Raw genomic sequence first — 14948 nt, 5'->3', positions numbered from 1 at the left:
GGGCCAATTTGGTTGCTTAGGAGACCTGGCTGGAGTCACTCAACACACCCTGGATTTGAACTCACGACTCCAGGGATGATCATCAATACTCGCTGAGCTACCCAGGCCCCCACTTTTATGATGGCTTTGTGATTTTTTGGGGATTGAAAGTTCTGGCCACCATCACTTGCATTGTATGGACCTACAGACATGAAATAGTTTTCTAAAATTCTTCATTTGTATATGTGTGCAGTGATAGGTGTGGTAGTAGTTTGAAGCTGACGGCTAGCAGCCACAACACATGAGCAACATTGACCATAGATCATTCAAAAAAGCAACCCTCTGGAGAATCACCGGTTTTCAATATAAAGAAACCTGGAAACGAGAAGAATCTGCAAGCAAAAAGGTAAAGTGACAGAGCCCGTAATAATAAAACACGAAACTATTTGGCTTAGCTTTTTCATAGGTGGCGACAACTCTGGGAAAGTATTTAAAACCGACCCAGAGATGCTGTTTTTCTCACTCGTCAGGCAAGATATTTTATTGGACCGATAAAATTAAGAGACAGCTCTGGTCCATTTTATTGGGCGGTAGTTCATTAGATAGCGTTATCCACTCAAATGGGGAATTTTATTATGGATTGTGGTACTGCTGTGCTTTCAATTTAATTTTCGAGGAAGGACAATGGCACTACTCAATGCTACTCGCCTGCTATAAAGACATATTTTACAGACATTCATCTTTTTCTTCCTTCCGTTATTTTATTTTTAATTGTTATTGTTTTTGAGGGTAGGGGGGCGAGTTTTGTTATTGTTAGTGACATTCGCTCTGATAAGATGATCACCTGTAACCATGGTAACACCAGTGGTATTCGAATCATCAGATTCGTCCACACAGAATAGTGGAGCCAAAGCCCAACTCACGTAATTACCAAAACAGTGTTCCTCCACAAGTCACTCCAGCTCTATGCTTCAACTGCTAGAGGGCCAAAAGTTACATAGTGAAGCTTTAAGGAAATTTATTGTAAGATCGTCAATGTAGACGCACTTTATTCGTCACTAAGCAGCATATATATGGATGCTCACCTCAAATGTAATCTCCAGACTGTTTTTCGGCACCTGTAGTACTCCGGTCTCAGCCAGCTCCCCTGACACACACACCCAGGGGTTGGCCGTAAACATGGAGCCTCCTAGTTTCTTACTGGGAATGATCACCACATGATATGGTATCACTGGGAATAAAAATAAAGAGGAAGTCAAGAGTAGAAATGCGATGTAGAACATTAAGTGGTTAGTAGCAACTGCAGAGTAAAGGCAGACGATATATCGGGAAATTGGTTGCATTTCAGTACTATCGGTTATCTGGAAAAAAATATTTTTGATGTCGATGTTGCTGATAAAACATTTTTCTCCTCTGTGTTTCTCTGTTGCCGGCGCTGGAGGACTTCTGCCTTTTTATAAAGTAGCCAAAAGGCTTTAGTTTGTCACAGCCTTGAACCATGATTTGCTACTTACTATTGTTAGTTATAAATAAATGGTAATGGGGGACAATCATTCTGGAGAGCATTGGGCAAAACAAGTGAGTACAAGAAGAGACAAAATAATTTTTGGTCTGTGTTCCCAAAAGAGAAAGACTGTAATTTTGAATGTGTATATCTGCTAAATGTTCATTTGCACGTTAAAAAGACATGTCATTTTTGCATTATTTGGCGGCAACCAGCCTTTTTATCTCATCACATTCAATTCAGACTGCAAGCTCCCAACTAGGGTATTATTCAAGTCAAGTTAAATTATTGTTTTGCCGTGGCGCTGGAGATTCTGTAGGAAACACTGATACAGTATGTATGACCTCAAAGTTTTCAGACATGGAATAGGTATGCGGTGTCTGTATTGTGAAATGTACTCTGCTTACTAATTGTGGTGAAGACATTGGTGAAGCAGAAGTAGTCGACTGCGTTGAAAGAGAGGAGGTGATACAGGAACTGCTCCTTTTCATCATCACAGCGTAGAAAAGCATAGCGCTTATAGAGCTTCCTTTAAAAAAAATTTAAAAAAATAAAAAACGCCATAAGGGTGAATCTCACGAAGAAATGTTCAAGTCATACTAATGAGAATTGTGAAATAAATGTGAAATAAAAATAAATGTCACAATGCAAAAATATCTTAATGGTTAAAAAAATAAGCATCATTTTAATATGCAAAATATCATTTATTTTATTTATTAACTTTTTCCGGGTGAAATGTACTGCCGACACACAATGATTAAAATCAACATAAATTATCATAAATTAAGTACAACAAATACCATCATAATGTATATTTACAATTGTTCTTCACAATCTGAATCATATTTAATGTTTTCACACTACAGTAGGCAATTATGATTACAGTACATTGTAGTTAATTATCATGAAAATAATGTCACATTGTGAAAACTCTTTATATTTAGCAAAATAAGCTTAAAGGAACATTCTGGGTTCAATACAAGTTAAGCTCAATCGACAGCATTTGTGGTATAATGTTGATTACCACAAAACATTATTTCGATTCGTCCGTCAAATCGAGGCTACAGTGAGGCGCTTACAATGGAAGTGAATGGGGCCAATGTTTGGAGGGTTTAAAGGCAAAAATGTGATGCTAACAATTTTCTAAAAGTTAGTCCTGTAAAAACTTGTGTATTATTTGAGCTGTTTTTTACAACCATTTTTACAGCCATTTTAGGGTTTGTTGATATTATATTGTCATGGCAATTAAGTTGTAAAATTGGCTATAAGAAAAGGTTTGTAGGTGATTTTATCACACTAAAATCATGTTTAAATGCATATTGTTTATGTATTGTGGCTATACTTTTAGAAAAAGTGAGTATTTTAACATTCAAAAATTGGCCCCCATTCACTCCATTGTAAGTGCCTATAATCCAGATTTTTGCTTTTTTTCAAGAAAAGGAGGAAGGAGTCTGTGGCAGGGCGGAGGGTGGGGCCGGGTCCTGATTATACACACCCGGTCCCTTATCAGGCTAATCAAGCCTCCGAGAGGGATAAAGGCTGACTGCGGAGGATTGTGCGGGAGAGAGAGATCGTTTACGGACATGTCCGTCATGTGTGTGTTTGTCAGTCAGCCTTTATCCCTCTCGAATCACGACCCGGCCCCACCCTCCGCCCTGCCACAGAGTCTAAATTACATTTTGTGGTAATCAACATTATACCACAAATGCCGTCGATTGAGCATAACTTGCACCTGTAACATTCTTCTAATTACCTTTACACAAAATATAATTTCTTATTTCAATCTTTCCACTTTGGCGTGAAATATGACTTGGAAGATTTCTTGATGGTTTTCAAGAGATTCACCCACAAACAACACAGTACAATTCTAAGCACAAAATACCAGCTTTTAAGCATGCTGATATAAAGTAAATTTTATAACCAAAAGGTCAAAGACAGTTGAAACGTAGTTCAAATTCAGAGTTAGAGATTTTCAGGTCAAACGAGGACATCACAAAGAATTCTGCACTGAGGATGATCCAGTTAACTGTTCAAGGCCTGTGAATAATTAAATGGTCCCTTATTCTTTGCTGAGCTGCTTCTCTTACATTACATATTTACTGTTTGATATCCAAACCTTCATCTACATCTGATAAATGAAAGTGCCTTCCATATTGCCACAAAACTGGTCAATAGGTCTTACTTGTTGAGTTCATGGTCAGACAGGAGCTGTTTCAGGTGCCTGGAAAGCAGTTTCTTCTCCATGGAGAGACGCACCCATGCTCTGGCCTTCCCAACATCCGTCTTGATCTCACTGATGTTCTGGATGTGCCTGATGAACAACCAACAGTGAGTTACAGTAGTTTGAAAGGCTGCAGGATATTTCAATAACACTTTAAATACCAATACAGTATCAGCAACGTATAAATAAATGAGTTATGGTCATTTTGTAGTGCAAGTACTGTGAGTATTATGATTACTCTGAAAATGCAACAAAAATAAGTTTTAGTAATACGAGTACCCAGATTATTCTTCAACCGTCAAAACGGAGTGTGGAATGTAGGACACTTCATGCACTCAGTGCACGCTGTGTGAATGTGTACATCATTTAAAATACAAATGTTGAATGGAGTTTGGCTAATGTGCTAAAGCTAGCCACAACAAGGGGCCTGGGTAGCTCAGTGAGTAAAGACGCTGACTACCACCCCTGGAGTCACGAGTTTGAATCCAGGGTGTGCTGAGTGGCTCCAGCCAGGTCTCCTAAGCAACCAAATTGGCCCGGTTGCAAGGGAGGGTAGAGTAACATGGGGTAACCTCCTCGTGGCCCCTATAATGGGGTTCTCACTCTCGGCGGGGTGCATGTTGAGTTGTGCATGGATGCCGCAGAGAATAGCTTGAAGTCTCCACACGCACTAGGTCTCCACGGTAATATGCTCAACAATCCACGTTATAAGAGGTGCGGATTGACGGTCTCAGACGTGGAGGCAACTGAGATTCGTCCTCCGCCACCCGGATTGAGGCGCGTTACTACTCCACCACGAGGACCAAGAGCTCATTGGGAATTGGGCATGCCAAATTGGGGAGAAAATCAAAAAAGAAAAATAACAAAAAATAAAAAAAGCTAGCAACAACACATTGGAAGCATTTGAAATGTCACTTACGTCAGCTGTCAAGCGGCGAATGCTTCCATGTAGTAAACAAATAGTTAAGTGTTCCTTTGAGACGATACTACACTTTGAAAATTCGTATACTACATGGCTATGTACATAGTATACAATGTAAGTGCATAGTGTATAGTATGTCATTTGGGAAACAGCTACTGATTTTTTTCTAGTAACATTTCTAAAAAACACTCCAAGAAAAGACTTCCTTGCTCATATGTAAGGAAGTCATGACTATACAAGAATCAAAAGGAGCACCAAAACCAAAGATTGAACTGAGAGCAATCTTGCAGTGCAGTGGGAGGAGACTAGCAGCTCTCTCAAGGGGCCATTCCAGGAGAGATAATGGGGCAGAAGAACTGGCTCAGACTCCCTAGAGCGTCAGCCATCATGCTGTCATCGCTCGCAGCCACTATCATGCATCACATGTCCAGACACATTCTCTTCCACTCCACCTCTGTTAGTCAACACTGTCTGACCGTACATTAAGTGCAGCCAGTACCCCTATAGTAACTTGCTTTGCCTTTATATGCCTTTTGTCCAGTATGATGAAGCCAATTTTGAATATGTTTTGACATCTATGGTATCCAGAATTTCAATGTATGATTTTAAGGAGATTTTTTTTGTGTTCTTTTATACAATAAACAACTTTGATACTTTTGATGGGTCAACACTTGCTGTCAAAAGCCATGAAGCAAAATCGGTTTCGCTACAACTGGTTAGAGATTGAACAGATAATGCTGCTAATATTGCATTGTTGTTGATAAACTAGATTATGTACAGTAGTTCCGCTCAATGCCTCATCACTATGGAGTTGCTGACATTTCTAAAGAGAGCGATGTTATGCCAAGGCTTTTCTGCACTGCTATGTCACGGCAAGGCACTGCAGGGGGTCTGCTGCTAATTAGACTGGAAATAATGTGTCGACATAAAACGTCTCGCTTCCTCATGCAATGTAAGGAGACGACCCCCCTCCTCATATCAGACCTTACGCAGACTGCCACCAAAAACACTGCATTTTTCATATGATGACAGCACTCAACCCATATTTCCATGAGGTTATAAAAAAAAAATCATTCACTGTTACACATTTTCCATTTTCAGAAACTAAGGTTTTACTGGAGTAAAAATACAATGTAATGTTTGACCATGGATCTCACCTTTGAAGCCTCACATTTCAATGAGCGTTATATTTCCCACACATTTTGACTGATACATTTCTATGACTTTGCCACGAATTTTCTAGTCATTCATGATTCTAAATTTAGGATGTTAAATCATTTTAATAGAGTGATAGTTGGGGTGGATTTCCATTTATTTGTCAGGTGCCAGTCTTTAGAATGAATAGAATTAGATAATTATATTTAAAGTCTCCAATAAGACCCTTAACAAACAGACTGATGACGTCAAACTGACTTGCGGGCAAGTTTTACTCTATACAAACACACACAAAGAGCAATATCATACATATCAGAGCAAAACAACAAAAATGTATATTCAATATACAGCCCACATTTATAATGCATTGAAAAGGCAATATACATGCATTGTACTGCATTCATAATGTATCATAATACACCTTATAATATGTATAATACCTCTTCATAAATAACTGGAACTACATTTATAAAACCGGATTATAATGCATTATGACACAAAAAAAAAATCCAATATTGGATGATTAGCAGAAGCTTGTATAAGTGCTGTCATGCAAAAGCAGCATGTGTATGACATGATCATAAACCCTTGTAAGTTGACTTTGCCAGCTTTAAGTTACAAAAGCATTGTCGGTAACACTTTCCGTGAAGCCCATATTTATAATGCATTGTAAAGGCATCATACTGCATTCTGCATTCATAGTGTCTCATAATACACCTTATAATATAACTTCTCAAATAATTATAAGTAGTTATAATACATTATAAGACTTCGACTAGTCATACTTATACTTAAAGAGTATAATGCATTATAACACAAGCAACATCCAGTTTTAATGCAGCAGAGGCTAATAAAGTTAATCGTATAAGTGCTGTTATGCAAAAGCAGTGTTGTGTAAACAGTCAAAAGGCTTTATGACATGATCATATTATAAGTGGTCTTTGCCTGCTTTAAGGAAAGTTACAAAAGCAATATCTTCTTATAAGCCATAACATGAACTTGTAACCTACAATACATTACAAGTCAAACTATATACAATGTAAGTTATATATATATATATATATATAACTTCCATTGTATAAGTTTGACTTGTAATGTATATATATATATAAGTATCCAAATAAGATTCACAAACATTAGTTTATTGAATAGTCCGGTATATAATCAGTTTTATTTTTTTACATGTTATTTTTCTCAGCGAGGCCAGATGGAAACATAACAGTAGTTTGTGGTTTCTGAATAGAATATTTCATGTATTAATTTGAGATTTCAGAGGCGCATTTGTATCTCAGGTACCAATCCTTGTATTAAAAAGATACAAGCACAGTATTTAAATGTACAAATGTCTGCAGTATGACAACAATGTCCTAAGATTTGAATGCTGATCAACAAAGAACTCAGCTTTCAGGATTCAGGCCTAGCGCCCCCTTCAGGAAGACACATTTGTCTCTCATAGAAAACCATTTTTAGCCAAAGTTTCAATGAGCAAAATTAGATATTCAATACATCAACAAATTGTATTACTTCAAAGAAAGTGCAAATGTTTAAGTTTGGAAGGTATAAAAAATAGGACCTGATGAAATATTTGTTTTTCCTTGTTCTGCTTTCTATTTTATTTTTCTGAATTCCATGTTTAAAAGATAATTTTTTAAATAAAAATATGACTAATAAAATGAATTCATAGAGTTCATCAAATGTAATTATTTTATCATATAAAAGTGCCTCAATAACATCTTCACAGCTGAATCTAAAACTGTTATTTTTGTCAAATAATGTGAGCAAAACAGAGAATCACTGTAACAACTTGTCAGTACATTCAGTACAACAGCACACTTCATTGTGAAATTTGCTAAAATATCATTATTCTTGATATAATAGTAATAATAATATTTATAATCATTTTTTCTCCCCAATGTGGAATGCCCAATTCCAAATGCACTCCAAGTCCTCGTGGTGGCATTGTGACTCGCCTAAATCTGGGTGGCGGAGGACGAATCTCAGTTGCTCCGCATCTGAGACCGTCAATCTGCGCATCTTATCACGTTAAGCACGTTACCGCGGAGACATCTGGCTTCACGCCATCTACCACGGCATCCACGCACAACTCACCACGCGCCCCACCGAGAGCGAGAACCACATTATAGCGACCACGAGGAGGTTACCCCATGTGACTCTGTCATAATGTGTCCCGTAGAGATCAAGGGGAGATGGTAGATAGGCTCAGGACTCAGATATCATCCCAAAGAGGATTTTTATTAAAGGCCAGTGGAGTAGTAGGGGTGTACGAACTCTCAGTGAAGTGTCACAGAAACAATTCCAAAATTAAACCAAAAAATATATATTTACCAAAAATAAACATACACTGGACTCAGTGCAAACTTTGATATGACAATAACCAAAGAAAACAAATTGCTACAGGCAGCACAAATCTTCATGATATGTTCAGCAATATAACCCCCTCCTCTCCTCACAAGGTTCCGTTTAGACTGTCTTATATAGCCTAGAACAGGCTCATTACACTCAAGACCATACCAACTACAGGGTTATCAATACAAAACCTTTGTAGCTTAAATATATGACCATTATACAATTAACTTTCCAAAAATCAAAAATTAAATAAAATAAACTCATTCAGCAACTTAAACTAAATGCAAACACAATAAGACATTTCCCCATGCCTACATTACCAAGGATTAAGTTCCCTATTAGTAGAAATCGTTTAACCCAACCCAAGAAAAAGGAAAGCTGTGGACCCGCCCCTCCTTTGAGGAGTCACAGGAACAGGAAATGGTAAGTAAACAGCATGTGGGGTATCTGTTTGCAATGTGGGAAAAAAATACAAATTTGAAATAATAAATAACAAAAATGCATAGCTAAAAACTTGTCTGTGTGGTTAATGAAAAAAAAAATCAAAAAGAAACTATAGTAGACATAACATGTTGTCAAGACCACTGATATGTGCACCTATCTGCAATCAACTCCAACAGCATATCTTCAACTTATTATAAATGAGTATTATAGAATAATGAACCTAAGGGACTGCACCATAGTCAACAGAAACACAAAACCCTAAATAACAAATGTAAAGAAACATAAGTCCACAAACAATTTGTAATGACTACAGCAGTGATGACGACATCTTAGCTCCCGTCATCACACACCCCACTCCTTAAGCCCGTCACTCATCATAGTGACGGGACAGAAAATCCGCAACAACATTTTGAGCTCCTGCCCTGTATTTCACTTGAAATTTAAACGGTTGCAGTGAGAGGAACCAGCGGGTAATGCGGGCATTGCTGTCTTTCATCCTGTGGAGCCATTGCAAGGCCCGATGATCAGTCTCCAAGAGGAAATCTTTACCAATGAGGTAATACTTCAGAGTATCTAATGCCCACTTAATAGCCAGAGCCTCTTTCTCCACAGTAGAATATCTGACCTCACGAGGGAACAATTTCCGGCTAATATACTGCACCGGCCTTCGATTTTCACTGTCACCTTGCAACAGGACAGCTCCTAGCCCTACTCCCGATGCATCCGTCTGCACTGTGAAAGGAAGGTCAAAGTTGGGGCTCTGCAACACTGGCCCCTGACACAAACAACCCTTGAGATCTTGAAATGCTGTTTCACACTCAGGTGTCCACACAACCTTTTGGGGCCTAGCCTTCTGAGTGAGGTCAGTGAGCACAACTGCTCGAGTGGAAAAATTAGGAATAAAACGTCTGTACCAACCTCACGAGACCTAAGAAAGACCTCACCCGCTTTTTGGTTGTTGGAGGTGGGCAAGAACGCACTGCCTCCACTTTGTCCACTTGAGGTTTAATTACCCCACCACCCAGCACATATCCCAAATAAGACACTTCAGGCTTTGCCAAATGACATTTAGTGGCGTTAACCACGAGCCCAGCATCATGGATTCTGGAGAATATAGCTGACAGGTGCTCCAGATGGTCTTCCCATGACGAGCTGTAAACAACCACATCATCAATGTAGGCTGCTGCAAAGTCCTCAGTACCTCTCAGAACACAGTCCATAGTCCTCTGGAAAGTCGCTACGGCCCCATGAAGGCCGAACGGCATGACCCTAAAATGATAGAGCCCACTTGGGACCCTGAAAGCAGTTAGCTCCTTGGAAGTGTCAGACAAAGGAATCTGCCAATAACCCTTACATAAGTCCAGTGTGCTCAGATACTTGGCTTTACCCAAACGTTCTATGAGTTCAGTCAACCCTTGGCATGGGGTAAGGGTCAAAGGCAGAAATAGCGTTCATCTTGGAGAAATCTACACAAAATCTTAATGTGCCATCCTTTTTCGGTACCAAGACGACTGGGCTGCACCACTCACTCCTGGAAGGCTCGATCACCCCCATCTCCAGCATTACCTTTACTTCATTCTTTAACTCGGGTATGAGTCTTGCAGGAACCCTACAGCAAGTCTGTCGGACTGGACCCTGTGATAGAAGGCGGATGTCATGCTGCATCACCTCTGTCCTGCCTGGTCTGTCACTGAATAGGCCCCTGGAACCCGTGATTGAAGGTTTTCCTGCTGCTCTGATGTCAAATGACCCAACTCAGGGAAGACCGGAGAATTCACAGCTGTAGGGAAATATTGCTCGTTAGACTCTTCCTCCTCGTCGACCTTCCGTGCAAACAGCTGGTCTGATAGGGGCCCTGGTCTATCTTGCCAGGGTTTCAGCAAGTTGATGTGAAAGACTTGCTTCTTTTCCGCCGTTCAGGCAGGTATAGTTCAGTAATTGACAGGACCCATCTTCCTCAGTATCTCATAAGGGCCCTGCCACTTGGCGAGCAGTCCACTGTCTGATGTTGGGAGAAGCAATAACACTTTTGGCCCGGGGTCAAAGTTCTTTTCCTGGATGACTGGTCATACCATGACTTCTGATGTTGCTGTGCCTTGGCCATATTGGTATGAACCATCTCTGCCATAGAGTCCATTTTCTCTCTCATTCTCAAGACATATGAAACCACATTCACCTGTTCCCTTGCTTTGCCTCCCTCCCAGGCCTCCCTCAGGATGTCCAGCGGTCCACGTACCTGGCGTCCATAGAGCAATTCAAATGGAGAGTAACCTGTTGAGGCTTGGGGAACCTCTCTATAGCTGAAGAGGAGATACGGAAGCCACTGATCCCAGTCTGAGCCTGTCTCAGATACTGAACTTGCGGAGCATTGCCTTTAAAGTCTGGTTGAACTGTTCAACCATACCATCAGTCTGGGGGTGGTACGGAGTGGTCTTAATGGCCTGTATGCCTAACAGTGAATAGACTTCTTTCATCTGTCTGGAAGTGAAATTGGTGCCTTGATCTGTAAGGATTTCTGAAGGTATCCCTACCCGTGAAAACAATTGCACAAGCGCATTCACAATTTGCCTGGTCTTAATCTTTTTAAGAGGAAAGGCTTCAGGGTACCTTGTAGCATAATCGCGACACCACCAAAATGTAACGGTTCCCTGACCTACTTCTCTCTAAAGGACCTACTATGTCCATGGCTACTCTCGTGAAAGGTACATCAATTATGGGTAGGCTGACCAGCGGTGCTCTGTCACCTTTCTTAACAGGGCCTGATAACTGACACTCTGGACATGACTTACAAAAGTCAATCACATCCATGTACAACCGGGCCAATAAAATCTGCTTGAAATTCTCATCAGAGTTTTCTGTTGCCCTAGGTGCCCTGACCAAGGAATGGAATGGCCCAAATGCACCACTTTAGCCCTCATCGACTGTGGGACAACTAGCTGATCACCACTATCTGTTTGTCGGTACAATATGTTCCCCTTCAACACAAACAATTCTTTGTCTTGAAATCTATTTCCCGATTGTGAACTACCAGCTTTCTGAAATAGACCTTCAAGTGTAACATCCTGCTTCTGCAAATCAACTATATTATGAGGGATGTCATAAAAGTCGTTCCTGTCAGGTTCAGGGAGTTGCTCTACCATAACCGTTCCCCTGACTTTTCCCTGTCTTTTCTCCCTCCTGGACCTTTTAGCTCTGGGCTCCTCCGAAAAAGGTAACAAATTAAGAGACTGTTTATGCTCTTCTGCCTGTCTTGCCTTCAGCTCTTGTAACTGCCCTAACCTCAGCTACAGCAGTCTGCCTTTGCAATAAGTCAACAAGTACTGGCACATCCCTACCCAAAACAACTGCATAAGGGGCTTGGTCCACAATGCCTACTGTCAACAAGTATGTTTGACCCTCAACCTCCATCTTCAAATCAACAGTAGCATACTCTCTCTCGTCTCCATGAACACAACGTACCCTTAGCTTAGCTTGACTGGACATCTGTAGATCCCCAACACACTCCTCTCTCACCAACGTCTGACTGGATCCAGTGTCTACCAAAGCCATAAACTGCTTACCTCCTATTTTCACCGAACAATTGTGTCTATATTCTGACCTGCTTCAACTAGTCTTTGAGACGGTCTGGGATCATAACAAAGACGTGCATTACTGACTCTTTGTAATGTACATTCTGCCTTCTTGTGCCCTGCCTGCCCACATCCATGACATATAAGCACTGCCTTCTCTTTGTATTGACCTTCTGGCTGTGGATAACTTTTAGGGTAAGATCTGGATTGGGGAGTCTGTGAACTTAAGCCTCTAGTGCCGCTATAAGATTGACCACTACCGAACCCCCTCCCAGACTTACCTGTCGTACTGTAGGCTGCCATGACTGTAACCCAGCTGGTAAGTTGACCGTCTAGCAGCAATGAAGGTCTCCGCCAGCTCAGCTGCTTGTTTCGAAGAAGTGGGATTGTGCTCACAAATCCAGGTTCTGATTTCGGGGTTAATCACTACAAGAAACTGTTCCAGCACAATCATTTCTCCGATTTCCTCCTTGGTCCGCTGTCTGGGTGTTATCCATTTGTCATACAGATCCTTCAATCTTGCCTGCAGCTCTTTAGGCGTCTCCTCTTGTCGTAGGGCTTTTGCCCTAAAACGCTCCTGTAAGTCTCTGCATTGATCTCAAACTTATCCAAGATTGCTTCTTTCACTCTAGCATACTCAAAAGTGTCATCAAGATCCATGGCAACATAAGCCGCTCTTGCCTTGCCTGTCAGCAATGGCACTAGATGCAACGCCCAGTCCTCAATTTGCCATCTACAGGCTTGAGCAATCCGGCTCAAAGGTTGTTAAATAGTGCTCAATGTCATCATCCTCTTGAAGAGGTAACATCTTTGGGCCTTGCCAGCCCATCCATTGCGTGTGGAGCCACCCCTTGCCTGCTCACCGATGCCGTAGTCTCTCGACCCCCTCCTTCACCACTCTGCCTTCTGTGGAGTACTTGACTGGGAAGGGCTGTATTGCCCTACGGAAGTCAAAGGGAAAAAGGCTTGCGCTGACACACCTCCCAATGTTTGTCGCTCTTGCCGCTCTCTCTGCACCTCCATCTGCAACTGCCCGAACTGATGTTGAAGAGTACGCCACCTGTGTTCTTGACGCTACGCTTCTTTTTCCAGCTGCGACTCTTTGGTATGCTGTGACTGCATGAAACTCTCAACAGTCTTTCTGAGCTGATCCATTTTCTCCCCTGTTGAGTCTGCCATCTGTGAAGTAGTGGCCACTGACACTATACCTTCCTGGTCAGGCATTGACTCAGCACCATCGTCATCTTCCTCCACCGTTCTCTGAATGGTTTGCCTCTTGGGTGGCATCCTGACGTTTCACTGAAGCCTTCTACTGCACTAGACAAAACCACTGCCACCATTTGTCATAATGTGTCCCGTAGAGATCAAGGGAGATGGTAGATAGGCTCAGGACTCAGATATCATCCCAAAGAGGATTTTTATTAAAGGCCAGTGGAGTAGTAGGGGTGTACTGAACTCTCAGTGAAGTGTCACAGAAACAATTCCAAAATTAAACCAAAAAAATATATATTTACCAAAAATAAACATACACTGGACTCAGTGCAAACTTTGATATGACAATAACCAAAGAAAACAAATTGCTACAGGCAGCACAAATCTTCATGATATGTTCAGCAATATAACCCCTCCTCTCCTCACAAGGTTCGTTTAGACTGTCTTATATAGCCTAGAACAGGCTCATTACACTCAAGACCATACCAACTACAGGGTTATCAATACAAAACCTTTGTAGCTTAAATATATGACCATTATACAATTAACTTTCCAAAAATCAAAAAGAAACTATAGTAGACATAACATGTTGTCAAGACCACTGATATGTGCACCTATCTGCAATCAACTCCAACAGCATATCTTCAACTTATTATAAATGAGTATTATAGAATAATGAACCTAAGGGACTGCACCATAGTCAACAGAAACACAAAACCCTAAATAACAAATGTAAAGAAACATAAGTCCACAAACAATTTGTAATGACTACAGCAGTGATGACGACATCTTAGCTCCCGTCATCACAGACTCTACCCTCCCTAGCAACCGGGCCAATTTGGTTGCTCAGGAGGCCGGACTGGAGTCACATGGCACGCCCTGGATTCGAACTCACGAACTCCAGGTGTGACAGTCAGTATTATTATTATTAAAATAAATATAATATTTTTACTATGAACTAGTAATGCGTTATTTTTCATAATTCTTCCATTTCACACGTACATTTAAACTGACCTTTTATTTTGATGGGTCACTGTGTAAGTTTCTGTGTCTGTTTGACGGAAGTTTCACACTTCTGGATTAGCAGTTCGCTACGTGGTCGTTTGACAGTTACACCGTAAGAGGCTGCAGTTTCATGCTTTGCATTAAATGAGCGTTTGCTTTCTGTAATCTAATACACAGATTACAGAAGTCATTATGTGATGTTTTTAGCGGGTCAATGTCTTCACACATCACTTAGTTCTTAAATGAAATCGCAGGCTGCTGTGGTTTAATTATCAGACTAGGATGCATGTACAATGCAATTACAAGATCAACGGAAGATTTAGTGACAAGTGACAGTACTGGCATGAAAGGGCGAAGCTCTCACATTGGCCCTGGGCCAACTGGCCATACGTTCTGTTGAACCATGTTAATAAATGTTTAATTCCATTGGAAATGTTTTTGTTTTTGCTTGGTTTTTAAAACAATGGACCTTAACGCTTACTTAGTTTACACATTTTAAACCATGACTTGCACTGCAGATAAATAACTAATATTGGCATTATATTCATGCTACCAGAGGGGAACTGGCCC

General features: G+C 40.7%; 1 protein-coding gene across 3 annotated transcripts in view; it reads right to left on the bottom strand.

The window, feature by feature from the left end:
* The window catches only part of LOC127653757 (DENN domain-containing protein 5A-like), a 62263-nt gene that overhangs the window by 8084 nt on the left and 39231 nt on the right, over positions 1-14948 (bottom strand). For all 3 annotated transcript variants that reach the window (XM_052140710.1, XM_052140555.1, XM_052140630.1), the window contains 3 exons: positions 3666-3794; positions 1891-2012; positions 1065-1210 (listed from right to left, as the gene is read on the bottom strand). In XM_052140710.1, the coding sequence (XP_051996670.1) occupies positions 1065-1210; positions 1891-2012; positions 3666-3794 (397 nt within the window). The remainder of the gene's footprint in view (positions 1-1064; positions 1211-1890; positions 2013-3665; positions 3795-14948) is intronic.

The sequence above is a fragment of the Xyrauchen texanus genome, chromosome 1 (genome assembly GCF_025860055.1).
Source record: "Xyrauchen texanus isolate HMW12.3.18 chromosome 1, RBS_HiC_50CHRs, whole genome shotgun sequence".
In the NCBI taxonomy this organism is placed as follows: domain Eukaryota; kingdom Metazoa; phylum Chordata; class Actinopteri; order Cypriniformes; family Catostomidae; genus Xyrauchen; species Xyrauchen texanus.
The sequence above is the reverse complement of the archived record's forward strand: the minus strand, read 5'-3'. Positions and strand labels throughout refer to the sequence as shown.